General features: G+C 43.5%; 1 protein-coding gene across 4 annotated transcripts in view; it reads left to right on the plus strand.

Annotated features, from left to right (window-relative positions):
• The window catches only part of SLC20A2 (solute carrier family 20 member 2), a 182,110-nt gene that overhangs the window by 73,781 nt on the left and 86,081 nt on the right, over positions 1-22,248 (plus strand). Inside the window, exons 1-2 of one of the 4 annotated variants that reach the window (XM_073598038.1) lie at positions 4,081-4,283; positions 21,067-21,637. In XM_073598038.1, the coding sequence (XP_073454139.1) occupies positions 21,349-21,637 (289 nt within the window). In that variant the 5' untranslated portion in view covers positions 4,081-4,283; positions 21,067-21,348. Of the gene's footprint in view, positions 1-4,080; positions 4,284-4,333; positions 4,901-21,066; positions 21,638-22,248 lie in introns of those variants that run through there. The other 3 variants (XM_073598021.1, XM_073598028.1, XM_073598032.1) reach the window with 3 other exon arrangements.

Genomic DNA, 22,248 nt, shown 5'->3' on the forward strand with positions numbered 1-22,248 from the left:
GAACTATAATTCTTTGGGTTTGCCACTTGTGTATGAAACACTCATATTTGGCAATTGTCCATCGTTTCCAAGGACAGTTGTCTGTGAAAAGGTTATCCCAGAACACTAATCACTGCAACACTGTTTCTGTTTTTATACAATGTTGCATTTCCTGCTGCACTGTATGTTTTAGAGTGCTCACTATGCCACTCCCTATACCATGCGGTACTTTTTATACTCCACATGGCTTCTTCTTGTATTTTCTATAATTCCCACAGTACACTGCTCTGTAAGTTCTTTACACAATTAAAGAACTGTATACTATACACTACCCTGTATATTCTATATCAGTGTTCCTCAACCTTAATGAGACACGGTAATGGAAATTCTTCCAAGTCCTACCATGCCCCAACAGTAATAATAGCAAAAAAAGTTTTTATTCATACAGTAAAAAATATGTGTTTAAAATGTATTAAAAGGGAGTAATCTGTTAAAATATGTTACTGTAACTTAAAGGGGAACTTTAGTCAGAAAATTAAAGGGGTTGTAAACCCTCGTTTTTTTTTTTTTTTTTTTCTTTTTTAAATAACAAACATATCATACTTACTTCCACTGTGCAGTTCGTTTTGCACAGAGTGGCCCCGATCCTCGTTTTCTGGGGTCCCCCAATGACACTCGCGGCTCCTCCCCGCATCGGGAAAACCCCTAGAAGAAGCGCTCTCCCAGGGGATTACCTTGCGGGCGTGCTCCTGAGTCCAGCATTTGCAATCATAGACACAGAATGGCAGACTCGGCCCTGCGTCATTAGATTAGATTGACAGCAGCGGGAGCCAATGGCTGCGCTGCTATCAATCTATCCAATCAAAAGCCGGGACAACGGACAGAGAGGTAGAGCGTGTCTCCGCCATGGGAACGAACGGGGTCAGGTGAGTAAAACGGGGGGGGGGGGGCGGTCGCCTGGTTATTGACAGAAGTTTTTTCACCTTAATGCATAGCATGCATTAAAGTAAAAAAAAGCACGGGGGTTTACAACACCTTTTTTTAGCTATTTTTAGCGGCGCTTTACCGTCGTTTTAGCGGTGGTATGCCGGCGGTATAGCCGCGCTGCCCCGCTCCAAAGATGCTGTTTGCAGGAGTTTTTTCCCCTCCTGCCAGCGCAGCGCTCCAGTGTAAAAGCCCTCAGGCTTTCACACTGGAGACACAGCAGCTGCAGTTTCAGGTCGGTTTGCAGGCACTATTTTTAGCGCAATAGCCCCTGCAATCCGCCCCAGTGTGAAAGGGGCCTTAGTCTTTCTAGATCACTTCAGGCTGGCCCCTTTTGCAGGTATAGTTGCAAAGCATTAAAAATACGTGCCTATACTGTTTAAAATCCAGTAATACACTGTCTCACCCTGCTATGCACAGCCTGAAAGTGGAATTAAACCCTCCTATCCTTTACAGACAACGATGTTGCTTCTGTTTGATTTGGAACTGCCATGGTGCTGTACATGTGATCAGTTATGACACCAGCCATTTGATGATTTGACAGTTTGGTTGAGAATGCAAGCAGATGTGACAGTTAACAATCCCAGTATTCCAGAAATGTAACTGTTTTTGAAACCATTAAATCAATGGGTTTAGTTCCCCTTTATGATTTACTGTTGCTCAGGTGATCTGGGCTTCAGCAAAATGGCAGCCTCCAGCAAGAAAAATCAGTAACAATGCTGGTGGCAATTTAGAACACGCACTAATTTTGGTAGAATACTGTAATTATTCTTGTTGAATATGTATGTTCCTTGCTAAAGAGCATTATTTTTTTATCAAGTTGCTATGGGTAAAGATTGACTATGAACAGACAGAAAGATAAAGTGTCCCCCAGTGAGAGAACAGTCCCCCAAATCATTGGTGTCAGTGGGATAATGGTCCCAGTGGAAGCCTTGCAGCTTCACAGCTTGTTTCCTACTGTACATGCACAAAGCACGCTGTGCTTTTTGAATGGCCCAGTGGCGGTGAAAGAGGGATGGTGGGGTGTTGCACTCTCCTGGGGGACCTTGCCACGTCGAGGTCTCCCAAAAGTGGGGGCGCATTCCTGTGAAAAACAGATACCTGCTCCCCCCCACCTTCTCAAAAGGTGCCAAACCTGGCAGCGGAGGGAAGGGGGGAGGAAGAAAACAAGCAGAGCTTCCCCTTTTGGGTGGAGCTCCTCTTTAACTTTAAATTTACCAAAACTATGCAATATGAGGACCCGCCTAATTCATATGCTTCCAGTCAAACTGGCCACTAAAGGAGATTGTACCATGTGTGGTGAGCCAGCGGTTACTCATATGAGTGGTAGAAATTGCTCAAGGAGCCTGAATGGGCGGCTCTAGTCTACAGCATGGCCCTGTGTGCTGCACATTGTACACTCCCATGGCTGGCGCTACCACTTGGCAAACTAGGCAGGGTGCACTGCCGCCTGGCGTGCCCGGCCACTAGTGTTCCTATTCTCCTCTGACTCTTTGGCATGTAACTAACTCTCAGCCGGCACCTGCTCCGTCCATCCGTAGTGTCAGAGGCACGGCGGCGGAGGACTGTGTCCTGATGCCGGAACAGAAGCAAACATCCCCTGCTCGCCTCTATGATCAGTGACATGCCTGTCTCACCATTCTCCCAGTGATTGTTGTCCGTCCTAGTACAGTCAGCTCTGCCTCTCTGCCCATACGATACATTATCCTTATATTGTGGCATCTGACCCCTCCACCCACCCCCCACCCCCCCGTAGTAGAGGCCACTTTCCTTCCCGGTGTTCTGCCTGACCTGAACAGCAGCGGCAGCATCACTCACATGCTGTAGCGACTATCGGATTGGAGTAGTGGGCGCTCTGGGCTTGGTGACAGCTGGAGGAGGCACCGAGGCAGGGTTTGAAATTGTTCCTTGCACTGGCAGGGTCACTTCGTCGGATGCAGAGCAGAGTCCTGGACCCGGTGAGTGAAACACTGTCACTCACATTGTATTACTGTATATAGACTGATCACACTGATGTGTGTCTGTGTAGCGAGTACATGGCCTGGATGTAAGGGTCCATCCCTGATCAGGATGCATTGACGGCACAGGTGAGGCTGCATTGACGGCACAGGTGAGGCTGCATTGACGGCACAGGTGAGGCTGCATTGACGGCACTGGTGAGGTTGCATTGACAGCACTGGTGACGTTGCATTGATGGCACTGGTGAGGTTGCATTGACGGCACTGGAGAGGCTGCATTGATGGCACTGGTGAGGCTGCATTGACGGCACTGGTGAGGCTGCATTGACGGCACTGGTGAGGTTGCATTGACGGCACTGGTGAGGCTGCATTGACGGCACTGGTGAAGCTGCATTGATGGGTCTAGCAAAGTGTTGCCTGCAAAATAGTAACAGGCAATAATAAAAAAGGAGGGGTATACATGGGCAGGGCAAAGGAGGTGGAGCCGGAGAAGGCAGCAAAATTATGTTTTGCCTAGATCAGTGATGACGAAGCTTGGCACCCCAGATGTTTTGGAACTACATTTCCCATGATGCTCATGCATTCTGCAGTGTAGTTGAGCATCATGGGAAATATAGTTCCAAAATATCTGGGGTGCCAAGATTTGCCATCACTGTCCTAGGGTGTCAAAAATCCTTGCACCATCCCTATGCACTCCAGTACACAGCACGTGGTGGTGGTGGTGGCCCCAGGTGAGTGTAGGGTTACCACCTCAAACCCGAACACATATTAATTACACAGGTTCTGTGGCTGATTAAGGTGGTAATTAAACTCACTTGGTGCCTTATCTGCATTAAATTAGCTTCAGAACCTGTACCACCTCATCCCTTTTACCTCTGAGCACATATGATATAATATGCGCTCGGGTGTAAAGGGATGAGGCGGCAACCCTAGGTGAGTATCTTATTTCTCCTCACGCAGAGGACATCTCCTCAGATATCACATTTCCTCACTACTCGCTCAGTACACCCCTACAAGTAGTTCCCATGTACGTCCACCCGCCTACACAGAGAAACATGTGACACGGCGGGCGGCTTCCTCCCCACACAACAGGGCTTTAATGGTACATCACACCATTCCCCCCTCCTCCTCCTCCTCACACCTAGCTGCACCGGGAACATTCTTCCTAGCCCCAACCTCCTCCCTGACTCCAACTATCCATCCTGCGTGCGACGCAAGTGGTTGCGCGGTACAACGTCGGTCCGTACGGCGGGCGGAGCCTAGCGCGGTGCTCAGCCCCTTCTCCGAGCTCCCGCTGGAATAGTCGGGATTGAGCGGTGGCCGTGGAGGAGCAGCGCCGTGTTCTGTCATTGGTAAAGCTAGGTAAGTGAGGGGCTGTACGGCAGCGCCTTGTAGGTAATAACAGGAGCTGTGCTCGGGGTTATAGTGCAGGTGTGAGAGAGAATCCTTGTGTGTCAGGAGGGAGCACAGCGTGTTGCGCTCGGCGTCTCCCATTGGTGGTATCCGGTGTCTGTCAGCTCCCAGTTGTCACTGCTACACCCGAGTGACAGCCCGCAGCGCGGGAGGGGAGCAGCGGCGGCTTCTCTGTGTTTGGTAATACGAGGAGAAAGAAGTGTGACAGGAAATGGACGGAGGAGAAGATATACACAGCAATCACATGTAGCCGGGGAGTACAACCATGCTGCACGGGGACCGGAGCGCAGCGACACATCCTTATCAACGTGCCACATGAGAGGAGACTGATACCGAGCTGTACACATCATAGGATTCTGGCTGGGCTCTACTCTGCTTTCCAACAATGCTTCACTAACTCTTCCTGTGTGTCTGATCATTGTACTCACACATTACTCCACCATTCTGGATGGAGCTTCTCTGGGCTCACTGCTACTAGACATCCTGGATACAGAGTCCGCCTTTAACATCTTCCCAGGATCCATACTATATATCAGCTTGGATAGATCTCTACTTCTGGATCCATGGTCAGACCTATCACATCTCACAATCTATTTACCGTGTGTGTGTATATGTGTGTGTATATAATTTTTTTTTTTTTTTTTTTTTTTTTTTTTTTATGATTTGCTTTGTGTGTTTGTGCATATGTTTGTGCGAATAATAATATTAAGAGATATATCTCTCATATAATAATAGAGAGAAAAAAAAATATATATAATTTTTTTTTCTATTATTATATGAGAGATATATCTCTTAATATTATTATATTATGAGCATTATTGTGTGTGTGTGTGTGTGTGTGTGTATGTGTATGTGTGTGTGTATATATATATATATATATGTGTGTGTGTGTGTCCTATTTTTTTCTCTGCCTTTCCTGTTTATATGTATTGGTTTTAGATGGTTCCATGCATTCCGTTAAAAAGGCCAACCAATAGCAGCTAAGATGACAGTTTTGTCAGGGATTTGCATGTGTCGGCACACCATTGATATCGGCCCTGGATTTTGACAGCTGGCCAAGGGCTGGTTCACTGTAGATGCCGTGTGTGTGTGTTTTTTAATCAGCGTATTAAAAGTATTTCGGTGGTCCTAGTTCACAACAATGCAGTGTATTCCAGTAAAGTTAATAAAAGTAGAACATGTTGCGGGTTTTTTTTTTTTTTTTTTTTTTTTTTTTAATTTTCTCTTTGTATGGCATGTATCTGGAACAGAGCAAAGCATTAGCAACATGCATATCCTCAGTTGAGATGGGGTGGGAAAAAAGGAGAGGGATACATTAAAAATGCACCAGAAACAAGCATATCCTGAGTTGAGATAGTTGGGGGAGCGAATAAAAAATGCTCATATCCTAAATTTGGATGAAAAAAGGGCGGGGGGCACATCAAAGAGGCATATATCCGGAATTGAGATGCGTGTACACACACACATGCAGAAATGCATCTGTAATGCAAAAATTGTAGTGTGAACTGGCCCTAAAGGCAATATAAACACTATTTAATAAAAATTCTCCAGTTATTAGAAAATCATTCAAGTGTACCTGAACACAATGACCTGCATTCACACCTCAGCAGAGCAATTTTCTGGTGTTTTTAGTTGGGAGTTTTTTAGAAGCATTTTATGAACATTTTACATGTTTGTTTTAAGCTTCAGGCGTTTTTGCTTTAGGCAGTGAAAAGCACTAGGGGAAGATTTTACAGCATCAAAATGACTTAAAATACACCACTTGATATGTTTTCAGGCACTCCCGTTGAAGTCTATAGTTGTGGTACACCAAAATGAAAATTCTTCACTGAAAAATCTGGATGCATTTGGCTGAAAACTGAAATGGGCAGTTAAAAAAAAAAATAATGTGGCTGGTGTTTTTGCATTGGAATCAGTGGGATGCAGCATATCATTATCCACACATTTTTCTTTTTCCTCCTATTGGCAAAATGCTGTTAACCCTATATTTGGCTATTTGGCTGATATATCGGCGGATCACTAGTCCTATAGAGCCCAGACATGCATCAAAGGTAGCTTTTGGAGTTTCAGGCTGCATTCACACTAACTAGGGTTTCAAAAACCCTTGCATTTACGAAACTTGGTGCTTCCCTTTTTTTTTTTTTTCCCTGCTTTCCACTAAATTGTGTTGGTAAGATGTATGGATGTTTCCTTCCTAGTTTAAAGTGGTTATAAACCCACATAAACAAACTGCAAGACAAAGGCATAATGAGCTAGTTTGAATAGCATACATGCTCATTATGAATTACTTACCTTAGATCGAAGCCCCCACAGCAGTCCTCTCACAGCGCTCCAGCCAGCGACATCGCTCCTGGTGTTACTTCCGGATATCACGGGCTCTGGCGCTGTGATTGGCCGGAGCCGCGATAACGTCACTCCCGTGCATGCTCGCGGGAGCCGCCGGTAACAGCATACTAGCTGAAGCCACGGACGTGCCGTGGTTTGTGTGCATGTGCCGATGACATTGACACATGCCGATACAAGGAATATCTCCTAAACCATGCAGGTTTAGAAGATATCCGGGGTAGCTACAGGTAAGCCTTATTATAGGCTTACCTGTAACAAAAAGTGGTTGTAAAGGGTTTACAACCACTTTAAGCTGCAGCATTATTATGGTTTTGTGGTACTCCTGAGTTAGACTGAAAGCAGTCATCCCCATGTATAGTGCATTGGCACATCCTGCTGTAGTCCCCAAAATAAAGCTTTGACAATTGGCTGCTGCTGGAGCATTCACAGGAAGTCTGCACATAGAGCCTGCAGGATGTGCACAGATTGGGACTGAAAACCTGTACAAAGGTCCATGTCACGCTGGGGGATCATGTGGCAGTTACAGAATAGCTCTCCTTGGTGTTTTGTTGCTAGGAAAATATGAATGGCAGTCAATGAAAGGTTTGTGTCCTTTAAAATTCCAAGTGATTTGTAGTTCAGTTGCTAAGCAATTGACTTTGTGCAAAATTTGGCATTTGCAACAGAATCGCCAGCTTTAGTAACTACTCATATTATCAAATACAGCTCCCGATGACCATGGCTCACCAGCAATTTGTAGCTACTTTAGGTAAGCATAACGTTCAGGTACACAAACTCGGTAACTAGCTACAATTCACCAGAGAAAAGAAACAATCATTTGTACACATCTTTGCTACAAAGTTGCTAGTGTGACATGGTCCTAAGTGGAGGACTTTATTTTACTTGCAGTACTTTTCAAAACAAATTGTCTTTTGTGGGAATTTGTGGTTCAAATGTATTCTTTTTAGTGTAACTTGTGTAAATTGCCCAGTAGTATTGTGAGTCCTTGAAAAAATAGAACCTAGCAATGCTGTCTGGCAGGATGTAAATCTTAGGCTTAAAGTGGAACTTCGCTCTCCCAATTAACATGATTATTTTTATTCCTTGTAAGTCTCGGTTCACACTACCACAGCTTCAAATTCGCCGGACATAGAAGCCGCACAGCACAACTTAATCACGACTTGAAATGACTTCTTTAACAGAAGTCAATGCGAGTTGCTTTGAAGTCGCCCCAAGTAGTGCAGGAACCATTTTCTAAGTCAGAGCGACTTGAGTATAACCTGTTTTGTTATTTATATAACAAAACTTTTACAATCACTTTAACCACTTGCCGACCAGCCGCTGGCTCTTCTGTGCAAATTGCCGTACCTGTATGGCGGCTCGCGTGCTTCCGCCCGCTGCGGGAGCGTGCTCATGGGTCGAGCGGACTTTGTCTGCCGGCGACCCCCAGATCACCTATTACAGAGGCAGAATGGGGGAACTGCCTTTGTAAACAAGGTGATTTCTCCATTCTGACAGGAGACATGACAGATCTACTGTTCCCAGTGATCGGGATCCCATGTTCCTGGCAGCCCCCCCCCTACAGTTAGAACACACATGAGGGAACACAACCCCTTGATCGCCCCCTAGTGTTAACCCCTTTCCTTGCTAGTGACCTTTTACACAGTAATCGGTGGTATATATTATAATTTTTTGTTTTGTGTGTATTTAATAATTTTTTTTTAAATTGTCGCTCTTTGTTTATAGCATAAAAACTGCAGAGGTGATCAAATACCACCAAAAGAAAGCTCTATTTTTGTGGGAAAAAATGATGTAAATTTTGTTTGGGTACAACGTTGCACGACTGCGCAATTCAGTTAAAACAACAGTGCCATATTGCACAAAATGGCCTGGTAATTGAGCAGCCAAATCTTCTGGGGCTGAAGTGGTTAAACTGTTTTCTTTAACCACTCCAGTAGGGTTGAAACAACTAATCGATTCATCGACTATGAAAATAGTAATTGATTAATGTCATTGATCGCCCAGTAACATAATGGCATTAAAAAAACTAAAATTAGTCCTTTTATAGTACAAAAAAAGCAAATCGTTACTGTAAATATTACTTTCACTGTTGCACAGTAAAAAAACAAACCCCTTACAGTAGCGATTATTTGCTCTTTTTGTACTATGAAGGGCTAATTTTTTATTTTTTTTGTAACCCCATTATGTTACTAAATGTCTTTAGGCCTGGTTCCCACCCATGTGTGGTTTTTTTTTTTTTTGGTGCTTTTTGCAGAAACGCACTACAGTTCATTTAACGTTCACATCTATGCTTTTTTTCAGCTGCTGCGTATTTGGAAGGGGTCAAGGACCTTTTTTGATGCAAAACAGTGTTTTTTTTTTTTGATTCAATATACTTCAACGGAGAAGCTGCAGAAAAGCATGTAGTGCATTTTTGCAGCAATTTGTGTTTTTTTTTGTTTTTTTTTTTTGTTTTTTTTTTAAATCTGCCCAACAACAAATTGGCCAAAAAAAGGCATAAAAAAAAAGCCAAAATGCAAATCGCAGCAAAATCATGTGCGCAAAAATCAACATGCACTGCATAAACTGATCAAAAGCAAACTGCATAGGTGTGTACCAAGCCTTATGCTGGCCACACGGATCAATGTTCAGACGAGAATATTCATGTGAAAAATCTTTGTACATTCGCTAAATGAAAGAATGTTTGAAATGTTCACTTGCTTTTAACATTCTGTTTTAAAATGAATGTCATTTCTGAACGAAACACACACACTCACTCACTCACTCACTCACTGTCTGAAAATCCCTTTTGACCAAGAAGTTTTCGATTCCCAAATATTCCGTCGCTGTGGTTGAAAACAAACGTCGATTTGACCCCACCATCAGAAAATCGAACAAAGGAAGACATTGTTTTTGTATGGCCAACATATAATATTACAGTTCTGTTTTGAAAATCTGCAAAACAGTCTAACATTTTTTTATTAAAAAAAAAAAAAAAAATTGATCGGCGTCTGATATTTACCAGATTCAACCACTAAGACCCCTTTCACACTGGGGCGGTTTGCAGGCGGTATTGCGCTAAAAATACCGCCTGCAAACCGCCCCTAAACAGCCTCCGCTGTTTGTTCAGTGTAAAAACCCGAGGGCTTTCACACTGAAGCGGTGCGCAGGCAGGGCGGTGAAAAAAGTTCTGCAAACCGCTTTTTTGGAGCGGTGAAGGAGCGGTGTATTCACCGCTCCTGCCCATTGAAATCAATGGGACAGTGCGGCTATACCGGGGCTATAGCCGCGCTGTACGAGGGATTTTAACCCTTTTTCGTCCGCCAGCGGGGGTTAAAACCGCACCGCTAGCGTCCGAATACAGCTACAAGAACGACGATACAGCAGCGCTAAAAATAGCGCTGTTGTACCGCCGACGCCCCCACTGCCCCAGTGTGAAAGGGGCCTAATAGTATGTACAGTATATCTCTTCTGTCTGTCCTCGGTGGATTAAAGATTTTACTCCCTAATCATATAGTTGGTTATTTATATTTACCCCTGCGTATAGAGATATTAAGGAATAAATTGCCTTTTTTTTTTTACTTTACATATTAACTAAATTATACACCACACTTTTTTTTTTTTTTTTTTTTTTTTTAGGTTATTAATTGATCGAAACCACAATTGGCCAACTAATCGATTATGAAAATAATCGTTAGTTGCAGCCCTACACTCCAGCCCCAGAAGGGTTTGCCCTCTTAAGGACCAGGCCATTTTGTGCGATTCGACACTGTGTCATTTTAACTGACAATTGCGCGGTCGTGCGACATTGTACCCAAACAAGATTGGTGTCCCCCCCCCCTTTTTTTTTCCCCCCACAAATGGAGATTTCTTTTGGTGGTATTTGATCACCTCTGCTTTTTTTTTGTTTTTGTTTTTTTTGTTTTTTTTTTGCGCTATAACAAAGTGAAACAATTATTACACAATATTTTGTACTTTTTGCTATGAAATATCCCCAATTTCTTTTTTTTAAAAAAAAAAGCTAATTTTTTTTTTTCCTCAGTTTAGGCCGATATGTATTCTTCTGCATATTTTTGGTAATAAAAATCGCAATAAGCGTATACTAATTGGTTTGGACAAAATTTATAGCGTCTACAAAATAGGGGAAAGAGTTATGGCATTTTTATTATAATTTTTATTTTATCGGGACTGCGACATTATCAGACACTTGACACATTTTTTGGGACCCTTGACAATTATACAGCGATCAGTGCTATAAAGATGCACTGATTACTGTGTAAATGACACCAGCTGGGAAGGGGTTAACACTAGGGGGCGATCAAGGGGTTAACTGTGTTCCCTAGTGTATGTTCTAACTGTAGGGGGAGGGGACTGACTAGAGGAGATGACGGATCGTTGTTCCTAGCTATAAGAAACACACGATCTGTCTCTCCTCGCAGAATAGGGATTTGTGTGTTTTACACACACACACACACGCGTACGTCCCTGTTCTGGCTCTTGTGCCCGCAATCGTGTGTGTGTGTGTGGCCGGTGGTCATCGTGACTGCCACCCCTGCAGTGCAGTGCCTGCTATCCCAGCTTAAAGGGACCGACTTACAGCTGCGATGGTTCGCGGGAACGTGCCGACCTGACGCAGTATGACGGCAAGCGGTTAAATATGCAGGTTGCCATTGCTGACTCCTTTTTACTAAAAAGTACTAGTTATGTGGCTGCAGACAACACTTTCTGACAGCCTGTATATTAGAGATCAACCGATATATCGCCCGATATTTGGCGTTTTTTAATCAGCATCGGCTGATTGTGCTGATTAAAAAAAAGGCCGATTACAACTTCAGCGTGACTTGCAAATGACTTCTGTAATAGAAGTCAATGCAAGTTGCCTGAAGTCTTTGGTGGAGTGACTTCTCTCCTCTCTGGGCAGCCTGCCAAGTCTGATAAAAGAAGCTAAAAAGATACAATGTTTCTACATATCAATGAACTGAACTATGTGTGTAGGATTTCTCAGTTTTAACCATTTAAAGACTAAATATTTTCTGACCATTTGTTGCCTACAAGTAAAAATCCTGTATCTTCTGCTAGAAAATCACTTAGAACCCCCAAAAATTATATATATATCTATAGAGAGATAGATATCTATTTTTTTTTTTTTTTTTCTCGAATCTTCTTCCAGGGCAGCATCTGAGAGGCTCCTCCTCCCTGAAACAGGAAACACATTAGTCCACCATTATAAATTTCACAGTCTTTCCTGCGTGCCTCAGTTGTTTGTGTTTCCTCCGGACCCACAGGAGCTGCAAAAGAAACGTTTGTTATTTTACTTCAGTCTCAGTGCTAGTTGCAGGAGACTCCCTGCCAGCATCCCATCCAGCCCTGCGGCCTTGGGAGGGCGAGCAGGGGCTGCATATTTGAGCAGTATTGCTCTGCCTGAGATTTCACCCCTACAGAGGGGTCTGCAATCATCCCCCCCCAAACTGCAATAATGCGCTGACATTTCCCCCATGCCGCTGCTCAAGGGACCTGCCGCAGTTTTTCACCAGGGAACTCCATGTGCAAATTCTGGAAACATACTCCCAGACATGAAGAGCGTACAGTGGTGTGGGTGCATGGATGCCTCACCTCCTGATTACTGCCGCGCCGCCGCACCCACCGCCCGCTTGATCGCCGGTGTTTTCGCCGCGATTGGCGTCCTGTACACACTGCAGAACGAGCCTCTTCTCATGGAGGCTCGGTAGGGTGTACCAAGATGGCGCCGGAGACACTTCTGGGCTAGCGGCCATTTTCCTGGAGCCTGTTTCCAGGGATTCAGAATGGGCTACGGTTACTTACTTCCGGGGGCGGGAATTTAAAAAAAAAAAAAAAAAAAAAAAAGATTTTTAACGATGGCAAATATATCAATATAAATGCATACTGCAGCAGAGTCCCCCTCCCTATTGGAGGGAGGATACCAATTGCAGCGGCATGTGCAGGTATATTCACCAACCTGCACGGGGTCAGCCTGGGGGCGGGGCCGGAGCTTAAGCAGGAAGCAGTTAAAAAGGCCCCTGTAAGCAGAGGATCCTGGTGGCTGACACTTCTCCACCCTGCCCTGCAGATCCTGCAAGCCAGGAGAGCTCCAAGAATACTCCAGAGTCACCTCTGTCTTAACCTTGCCGTAAAACTGCCTGCCTACAGGCAGCCTTTACCCGCCTACCTCACGGGGACCTTTTTTTGCGCTTGATTTCAGGCGAAGACCCCTGAGGAAAGGGAAGTGGAAAGCAACAAAACATATGCTTCATGCAGCCACCGGTTTTCCCCAGAAGGGGAAAAAACCCCTATATCAAAAATGTATAGACAAAATGGTGGCCAAAGAATCGCAAGGGTATCTGAAAGATCTGCTCAGCTCTTTCAAGAAAGAAATACAGAGCACCATGGCACCTCTACGCTCAGCTATTAAAAAGTTAGAAGTGCCATCAAGCGTCAGTCAGACCAATACCCCGTCTACCACCGGATATGTGTTCCTTCAGGTAACAGGGAACAGACAGAACAAGAGGATTCGGATGAATCCGAATCGGAGAATTAACTTTGCTCAGACTCCGACGAGGAAGATGCGGTTTCAGAGGGCAACTTTATTTCTATCAGAGGATACGAATAGCCTTCTAAAAGCCATATTGGACACGCTAGGTATTAAAGAACATAAATCCGCAGAACTCACAATACATGACAAGATGTATAAATGGCTGCAACCCAGGAAGCCTAGAACATTCCCTGTACACCAAACTCTTAAAGATATCTTTAAAAAAAAAAAAAGAGTGGGAAGACCCAGAGAAAAACTCCTTCATGCCAGCCACAGTCAAACGCAGACCCCTTTGCAGAGACAGACACCAAAACCTGGGCTAAATGCCCCAAAGTGGATGCTTCTCTGGCAAAAGTCACAAATAAATCTGACTTTGCCTTTGACGACACGGGTACCTTAAACGACCCCATGGAAATCCGGCAATAGCTTCCACCTGCACAGCCTGGACTTTATCAACCTGGCTAACCCAGCTTCAGGAACTTCTGGAGAGTGACACACCTAGGGAACATCCCTCCATGGGAGACATTTATGGCGACAATAGACCTACAGGATGCCTACCTACATGTCCCCATAAAGGAGGGTCATCGAAAATTCCTGAGGTTCGCAGTACAAGGGCCAGCAACTAGGCTGCACCCACAATACACAGCTCTCCTTTTCGGCATCTCCTCTGCACCAAAAATCTTCTCAAAGATAATGGCAGAAGCGTTAAAAGGTCTAAGACAACAAGGTATTGGCATAATACCATATTTAGACGATTTACTGTTCTTTGCGGACACAGCAGAGGCCCTAGAGAACAACCTGTGCACAAGTATGTCCTATCTGCAAAACGGGGATGGATAATAAATGCAGAAAAGTCAGATGACCCCAAGCCAGTGAGTGGTATATTTGAGCTATATACTGGACTCCAGACTAAAGAAAACCTTCATAATGGAAGAAAAGAATGAAAAAATCACACAGGCATTTATCTTCCTAATAAGGACAAACGCCATAACAATCAGACAAGGTATGGCTGTACTAGGATTGATGACGTCTTCTATTCCAGCTATCACCTGGGCACAGATTCACATGAGATCTCTACAGAACTACATTCTGTCCCAGTGGGATGGCAGCCACTCATCCCTAGGCAGGCCCATTCCTGTTCCAACCACAGTCAAACTAACACCACAATGGTGGCTCAATCTACTTCGATACATCGAAGGACGCAAATGGGCCCAATCCGAGCCAATCTGGATCACCACCGATGCCAATGCCCTAAGCTGGGGGGCACACTTAGAGGGCCTCTGCTCACAGGGAAAATGAACCTCCAAATGGTCCCAAGCCTCCTCAAGCATGAGAGAGCTAAAAGCTGTGGGGGAAGCATTAAAAGCGTTCAAACCAGCAATACAGGGGAGAAACGTAAAGTTACAATTGGACAACGTCATGACTGTAGTATACCTAAACAGGCAAGGTGGGACAAAGTCCCGAAGCTTGATGAAGCTGACGGAGAAAATCCTACTATGGGCAGAATCAAACAAAGTCAATATCAGGTATCTATCTGAAAGGAACAGACAATGCGCTGGCAAACTTCCTGATCCGGAAGACCATAAAACAGACGGAGTGGTCTCTCAACCAAGCGACCTTCGCACAAATCACTCAAAAGTGGGGAGTACCCGAGGTAGATCTATTCGCCTCCAAAGCGAATGCAAAATCACCAACATTCTTCTCTCTACTCCGCTGTTGCCATTTGTGGGGTCCAGACGCCTTCAACCAGAGCTGGGGATGGCAACTATGCTATGCATACCCTCCAACTGCCACAATACCAAGGGTGATTCAAAAAAATAAAGGCAGAGAGAGCAATGGTGATACTAATAGTACCGCACTGGCCACAAAGGGCATGGTTCAGCCACTTGAAAAACTTCAGCATCCAGCCTCAGCTGACACGGATGGACCGGCCAGATCTCCTATCACAGGGCCCAGTCAACCACCCGAACCACAGAATCCTGAAGCTTTCGGCCTGGGTACTGAAGGGGTGAGACATCAGAACAAAGGATTGTCAGACAATGAGATCAATACCATCCTAATCAGCTGGAAGCCTGTAACTAGGGCAATCTACGAGAAAGTGAAAGTGTTTCTGTTCTCCTGGAACAGAAACAAACCGTATTCAAAAAGAGGAATAATCCCAACAATCCTGGATTTTCTACAAGATGGAGCAGACAAAAATATGTCCCCAAGTACGCTGAAGGTACAGGTTGCAGCACTTTCCTCGTTCATGGACACGACTAGCAGAGGTCCCGCTGATAAAGCGATTCCTGATGTCACCCAAAAGAGCTAGACCAGCCAAAATGAATAGAACTCCAACTTGGGACATGCTCACAGTACTTAGAGGATTTCGTTCCCCTCTATTTGAACCGATGGAAGATAGCTCAGACAAAAAAAACCTCACCTTAAAGACTGTACTTCTTGTGGCCCTAGTATCAGCCAGAAGAGTGAGCGAAATCCAAGCACTGTCTATAATGGAACCATACTGTCTAATACATTTAGACAAAATAATTCTCTCTCCAGACCCGGCCTTTCTATCCAAGGTCCCCTCAATATTCCATAGAACCCAACCCTTTTGCTTCCAAAAAATGTATAGCGAAAGAGACAACAAAGGGAATCGGGCTTCCAAGAATACCATCAGCAGATGGATAAGAATGGCCATACAGACGACCTATGAGGCACAAAACCTCACTCCGCCAAGCGGGATCAGAGCACGCACAAACAGAGCCTGTGCTACCTCGGTCGCAGAGGAAGCAGGGGCAACTCCGGAGCAGACCTGCAGGGCAGCGATATGGTCGAGCCACAGTGCCTTTGCAAGGCACTACCGCATAGACCAGCTGTCTGACCAAGACCAGGCACTTGGTCGCAAGGTGCTCCAGTCTCTATCCCCACCCTAGTAAGTATTGCTTGGTACATCCTCTCAGATGCTGCCTGGGAAGACGATTCGAGAAAATAGTTAGGTACCTGGTAACTTTTTTTTTTTTTTTTTTTTTTTTTTTTTAAATCTAAATTATACATAAAAGTGAACTGATTGGAGGTTTGTTTTGTTTAATAAATGTTTTTAAATGTAAGAAATTTTCTGGATCACTTATTACTTAAGGTTGCTTCCACACTGGAGCTGGCAGGCGTTGACGGTAAAACGCTGCTAGTTTTAGCGGCACTTTACTGTCATTTTAACGGCGCTATTCGGCTGCTAGCGGGGCGCTTATAACCCAGATAGCGCCCAAGGAAGGGGTTAAATGCACCCGTGAAGCGCCGCTGCCGAATCGCTTTGTCGGCAGCGGTGCCCATTTCAGTGGGCAGGAGTGGTGGAGGAGCGGTATACATCTCTCCAAAGATGCTGCTTGCAGGACTTTTTTAACATCCTGCAAGCACATCGCCTCAGTGTGAAAGCACTCGGGCTTTCACACAGACTGCAGAGGAGCCTTTTTGCAGGCACTTTACTGGCACTATTTTTAGCCCAAAAGCACCTGAAAAAAGCCCCATTGTGAAAGGGGTCTAACTGTTAGATTTTATGAGATGAAGGGGGGGAAAAAAAAGAAGGGGGGGAAAAAAAAATCGGCTTAACATATCAGCCCAAAAAAACTGGCATCACATATTGGCCATCGGCCGCTGCAATTTCTAAATATCGGCATCGGCCAGAGAAAAACCCAATATCGGTCGACATCTACTATGTTTACATTTCTCTTATTACATTTTTACTTAGGCTAAATGTGCCCTTTTTTTAACTTATTTTCCTTGCAGCTTAAAAAAAAAAAAAAAAAAAAAAAGTTTAACAACTAGCATGATTTCAAGTACATTGTGGTTGCAGAATGCCTGCTTGGAGTTCCTATCTGCGTGGAGCTTGCATGTTCTCCCTGTGTTTGGTTTCCTCCAGGTACACCGTTTTTTCCCAACACTCTAAAGACTACTAGTAGGTTAATTACATTCTGCTTAAAGTGGTTCTAAAGGCAGAAGGCTTTTTTTTTTTTTTTTGTTTTGTTTTATCTTTATGCATAGAATGCAAAAACCTGTGTGCAGCAGCCCCCTAATACTTGCCTGAGCCCATCTTGATCTAGGGAAGTTGCACAAGAACCTTGGCTGCCTGGGACTCTCCCTCCTGATTGACTGAGACACAGCAGTGGGTGTCATTGGCTGCTGTCAGTCAGCGAGCCATTCAGGAGAGAGGGCGGAGCCGAGCTGCAGCTCGTGTCAGAATGTGCTGACATAGTAAGCTGTTTGCTGTGGGGGCACTCGGCAGGAGGGAGGGGCCAGGAGAGTCGGTGAGGGACCCGAGAAGGAGTATCTGGCCTGCTCTGTGCAAAACCACGACACAGAGAAGGTAAGTATAACGTTATTTTTAAATAAAGAGACTTTTTAATATTGCATCAACTTTAAACAATCAGTAGATCTCATTGCACTGCATGGTTGATCAGTTTTCCTTTTTAAATCATTACCAACACTCTAGCAGCTAAAACACGGTCACCCTGTACTTTTAACAATAAAAAGATAGATAACATTTTATATTATAATATAATATTTTTTTTTTTTTTTTTTTTTTTTTTAATTATTATACTCGGGTAAAATAAGTATTGAACACTTCACTGTTTTTTTTTTTTTTTTTTTTTTTCTAGGTAAATATATTTCTAAAGGTGCTTTTGACATGACATTTTCGCCACATGTCAGTAACAACCCATGCAATCCATACATGCAAAGAAACCAGAACAAATACGTGCAGAAATTGTTGTGTAATAAAATGGTATGACACGGGGAAAATGTATTGAACACACAAAGAAAGAGAGGTGCAAAAAGGCATGGAAAGCCAAACAGCAGCTGAAATCTATCAGTAATTAGAACTCAATCCTGCCCCTTGTCAGTACAAACTAATATTGGCTGGTTTAGGCTCAACTGATGGCCTATAGCAGTGTTTCTCAACTCCAGTCCTCAAGGTGCCCCAACAAGTCATGTTTTCAAATTTCCCTCAGATGAAACAGTTGTGGTAATTACTAAGGCAGTGAAACTGGTCAAATCACCTGTGCAAAATAATGGACATAACCTGTTGGGGTGCCTTGAGGTTTGGAGTTGAAACACTGTCCTATAGAAAGGTGTCTTATTACCAAGTTGTCACACAAACCTCTCATAATGGGTAAAATCAAAGAGTGCTCTCAAGACCTTTGCAACCTTGTTGCAAAACTTGCTGATGGCATTGGTTAGGGAAGGATTCCAAACTTCTCAATGTTCCAGTAAGCACTATTGGGTCCATAATCCGGAAGTGGAAAGAACATTCTTTCACCATAAACCGGCCACGGCCAGGTGCTCCTCGCAAGATTTCTGACAGAGGAGTGAAAATAATTATCAAAGAGCCAAAGACCACTTGTAGAGAGCTTCGGAAAGACCTTGAATTAGCAGGTACAATTGTTTCAAAGAAAATAAGTAATGCAGTCAACTGCCATGGCCTGTACGCACGGTCACCACGCAAGACTCCATTGCTGAAGAAAAAGCATGTTTAAGCTTGTTTAAAGTTTGCTGCACAACATTTAGACAAGCCTGTGAAATGCAGCGGGAGAATATAGTCTGGTCAGATGAGACCAAAATTGAACTCTTTGGATGCCATAATACACACCATGTTTGGAGGTCAAATAGCACTGCACATCACCCCAAAAACACCCCCATCACAACAGTGAAGTTTGGAGGTGGGAACATCATGGTGTGGGGCTGTTTTATAGAATAGGGTACTGGCAAACTTCATATCGTTGAAGGATGGATGAATGGAAAAATGTACCAATACATTCTCGATAAAAATCTGCTGCCATCTACCAGGAGGATGGAGATGAAAAGAGGGAGGACTTTTCAGCAAGACAATCTCAAACACAAAGCCAAGGAAACTCAATTGGTTTCAAGGAGAGAAAATAAAGCTGCTAGAATGGCCCAGCCAATCGCCTGACTTGAATCTAATAGAAATCTATGGAAAGAACTAAAGATTAGAGTTCATAGAAGAGGCCCATGGAACCTTCAAGATCTGAAGATTGTGGACGAATGGGCCCAAATCACACCTGAGCAATGCATGTGCTGTGTTTCTCCATACAAGAGGTGTTTTGAAGCTGTCATTACCAACAAAGGATTTTGTACCAAGTATTACATTTTCAGATGGCATGTTCAATACTTTTTCCTGTGTCATTCCATTTTATTACATGTAACTTAACCAGTTCCCTACCCGGCCATAGTAATATGACGTTCACAGATGGGATCTCTCATCCTGGTGGACGTCATATGACAGCCTGGGCTTCCCGGCCGCCTAGGGGGCGCGCGCGCCGCGTTGCTTGGGACCCGGTGCATGTGCCCGGCGGCCGCAATGTCCGCCGGGCACCTGCGATTGCCCGTTAACCGGGCCAGACCATGGATCTGTGTGTAAACACACAAATCCACGTCCTGTCAGTTGAGAGGAGACCGATCTGTGTTCCCAGTACAGTGGAACACTGATCGGTCTCCTCACCTTGTACTTCCCCGCCCCCTACAGTTAGAATCACTCCCTTAGGAAACATATTTAACCCCTTGTGTCCCCCTAGTGGTTAACCCCTTTACTGCCAGTCACATTTATACAGTAATCGATGCAATTTTATAGCACTGATCGCTGTATAAATGTGAATGGTCCCAAAAACTGTGTCAAGTGTCCGATGTGTCCGCCATAATGTCGCAGTCGCGAAAAAAAATTGCGATTGCCGCTATTACTAGTAAAAAAAAAATAAATAATTGTTTTTAAAAAATGCAATAAATCTATCCCGTATTTTGTAGACGCTATAACTTTTGTGCAAACCAATCAATATACGCTTATTGCGATTTTTTTTTTTTTTTTTTTTTTTTTTTTTTTTTTTCCAAAAATATGTAGAAGAATACGTATCGGCCGAAACTGAGGAAAATTTTTTTTTTTTTTTTTAAATTGGGATATTTTATTATAGCAACAAGTAAAAAAATATTGTGTTTTTCAAAATTGTCGCTCTTCTTTTGTTTATAGCGCAAAAAATAAAAACCGCAGAGGTGATCAAATACCACCAAAAGAAAGCTCTATTTGTGGGGAAAAAAGGACGTCAATTTTGTTTGGGTACAACATCGCAGGACCGCGCAATTGTCATTTAAAGTGCAACAGCGCTGAAAACTAAAAATTGGTCTGGGAAGGAAGGGGGTGAAAATGCTCTGTATTGAACCGGTTAATTTCTGAACTAATTTTTTTTTTTTTGGTGTCTTTGTATGTATGGATTTCATGGGTTGTTACCGACATGTGGTGAAAATTTCATATCAATAGCGCCTTTTTAGAAATATATTTACAGAGAAAAATGGAGGCGTTCAATACCTTTTTTGCCGTATCTATCCATCCATCTATCCTACATTCAGAAGTTTGGAAATCCTTCTGTAACTGATGCCATCAGCAAGTTTTGCAACTATATTCATGTACTAATAAAACTAGGTGACTGACTCGCCCTTCTCTTTTTTGTGTCTTTGTTGCATAATGTAAATTTTGTACCATAGCTCTGATTGAATCCTTCTTTACCTAGACGTTTTATGTAATGAGGATAACCTTGATGCAGCAGACAGTTTTTTGCTTTGCATTTAGTTAAAGTGATTTTTTTTTTTCTTTACCTTTCCTTCCTAATCTTGCAGTTTTCTGTTTTGGGCCAAAAAATACTGGATTTCAAACACTTATGTAACAAAGCTTGGGTCTTACAATAATCTTATTTCTGCTCTTTTTACATTTGAAATGTCACATGCTGCAGATTATTTCCCAGTGTTTTTTTTTTTTTTTTTTACACAAGAACATTTTTGCTTTCATTTTGAAGTAATACTTTAATTTCTTTTATTTTTCAGGAACAAAGAAAACCAAGCTAACTCATTTTGGGAGAAAAATATGGAATGCATTTTACTGTTGACTGAGCACACCCAAAGAAACTTTATTGACAGTACTTTTAAAATCCTCAGTTAGCAGTTGGTTCATTCTCTTGAACACTAGCAGTTTCCAGATCGAGCTGATCTTTGTTTACATAGTTTTGCTCGGCAGGTTTTCATACTCCTGGAACCAAGTTCTTCTAATCTCCTATAGTTTACTATTTTATTACATTTGTCACCGAAAGGAAAAAACAAATCGCCAAAATGGTTCTTGATGAGTACTTGTGGATGGTTATTGTTGGCTTTATCATAGCCTTTATCTTGGCATTTTCTGTGGGTGCCAATGATGTGGCTAATTCATTTGGCACAGCTGTGGGTTCTGGAGTTGTTACGTTAAAGCAAGCTTGCATATTGGCATCGATCTTTGAAACAACTGGTTCGGTGCTGCTGGGAGCAAAGGTTGGAGAAACGATCCGAAAGGGTATCGTCGATGTGAACCTTTACAACAACTCTGTGGATTTACTGATGGCTGGGGAAGTCAGCGCGATGGTTGGTAAGTAACATGCTTGTTTTACTTCTAAATACAGAATTGTTAGTCTGTCATATTTCTGGATGTCAAATTGCACAACTGTAGACTACTGCTTTCTGAAAATACAATATTGCACCTTATTACTGCAAGAAAATTGTTACAGTATCGTATGACTGTTGGCCCCCTTGGCGGTAGCATTTGGTTGAGTTGTTTTAAAATGGAACCCCCAAGCCAAGAGGCATGCCACTAATGGAGGACTGTACATGGCAGTTTATAGCGCTAAACCTATTCATGAGTTGTGTGAGAGTTGCAGTGATTGTTATAGTTGCTGCAACTGAAACTCTGTTATTTTTAATGGGTTGCTAGGCATGCTTAGGTTTCAGGAATAAACCTCCGAAATGAAATCGAGCATATCCCCCTCTAAAGTGTGTACTAACCTCAATCCGAAGCACCAAGTGTGATTTCTGTCTCTTCTCTCTATCTTCACAAGTCACTTCTTCAGACAGGTCATTCTCTCTCTCCCTCTCCCTCTCCCCCTCCCTCTCCCCCTCCCTCTCCCCCTCTCCCTCCCTCCCCTCACAGAAGGTAATTACCAGCCTCGGCTGTGCATGTTTCCCTATGAGACACTATAGGTC

The sequence above is a fragment of the Aquarana catesbeiana genome, linkage group LG01 (genome assembly GCF_042186555.1).
Source record: "Aquarana catesbeiana isolate 2022-GZ linkage group LG01, ASM4218655v1, whole genome shotgun sequence".
Classification (NCBI taxonomy): domain Eukaryota; kingdom Metazoa; phylum Chordata; class Amphibia; order Anura; family Ranidae; genus Aquarana; species Aquarana catesbeiana.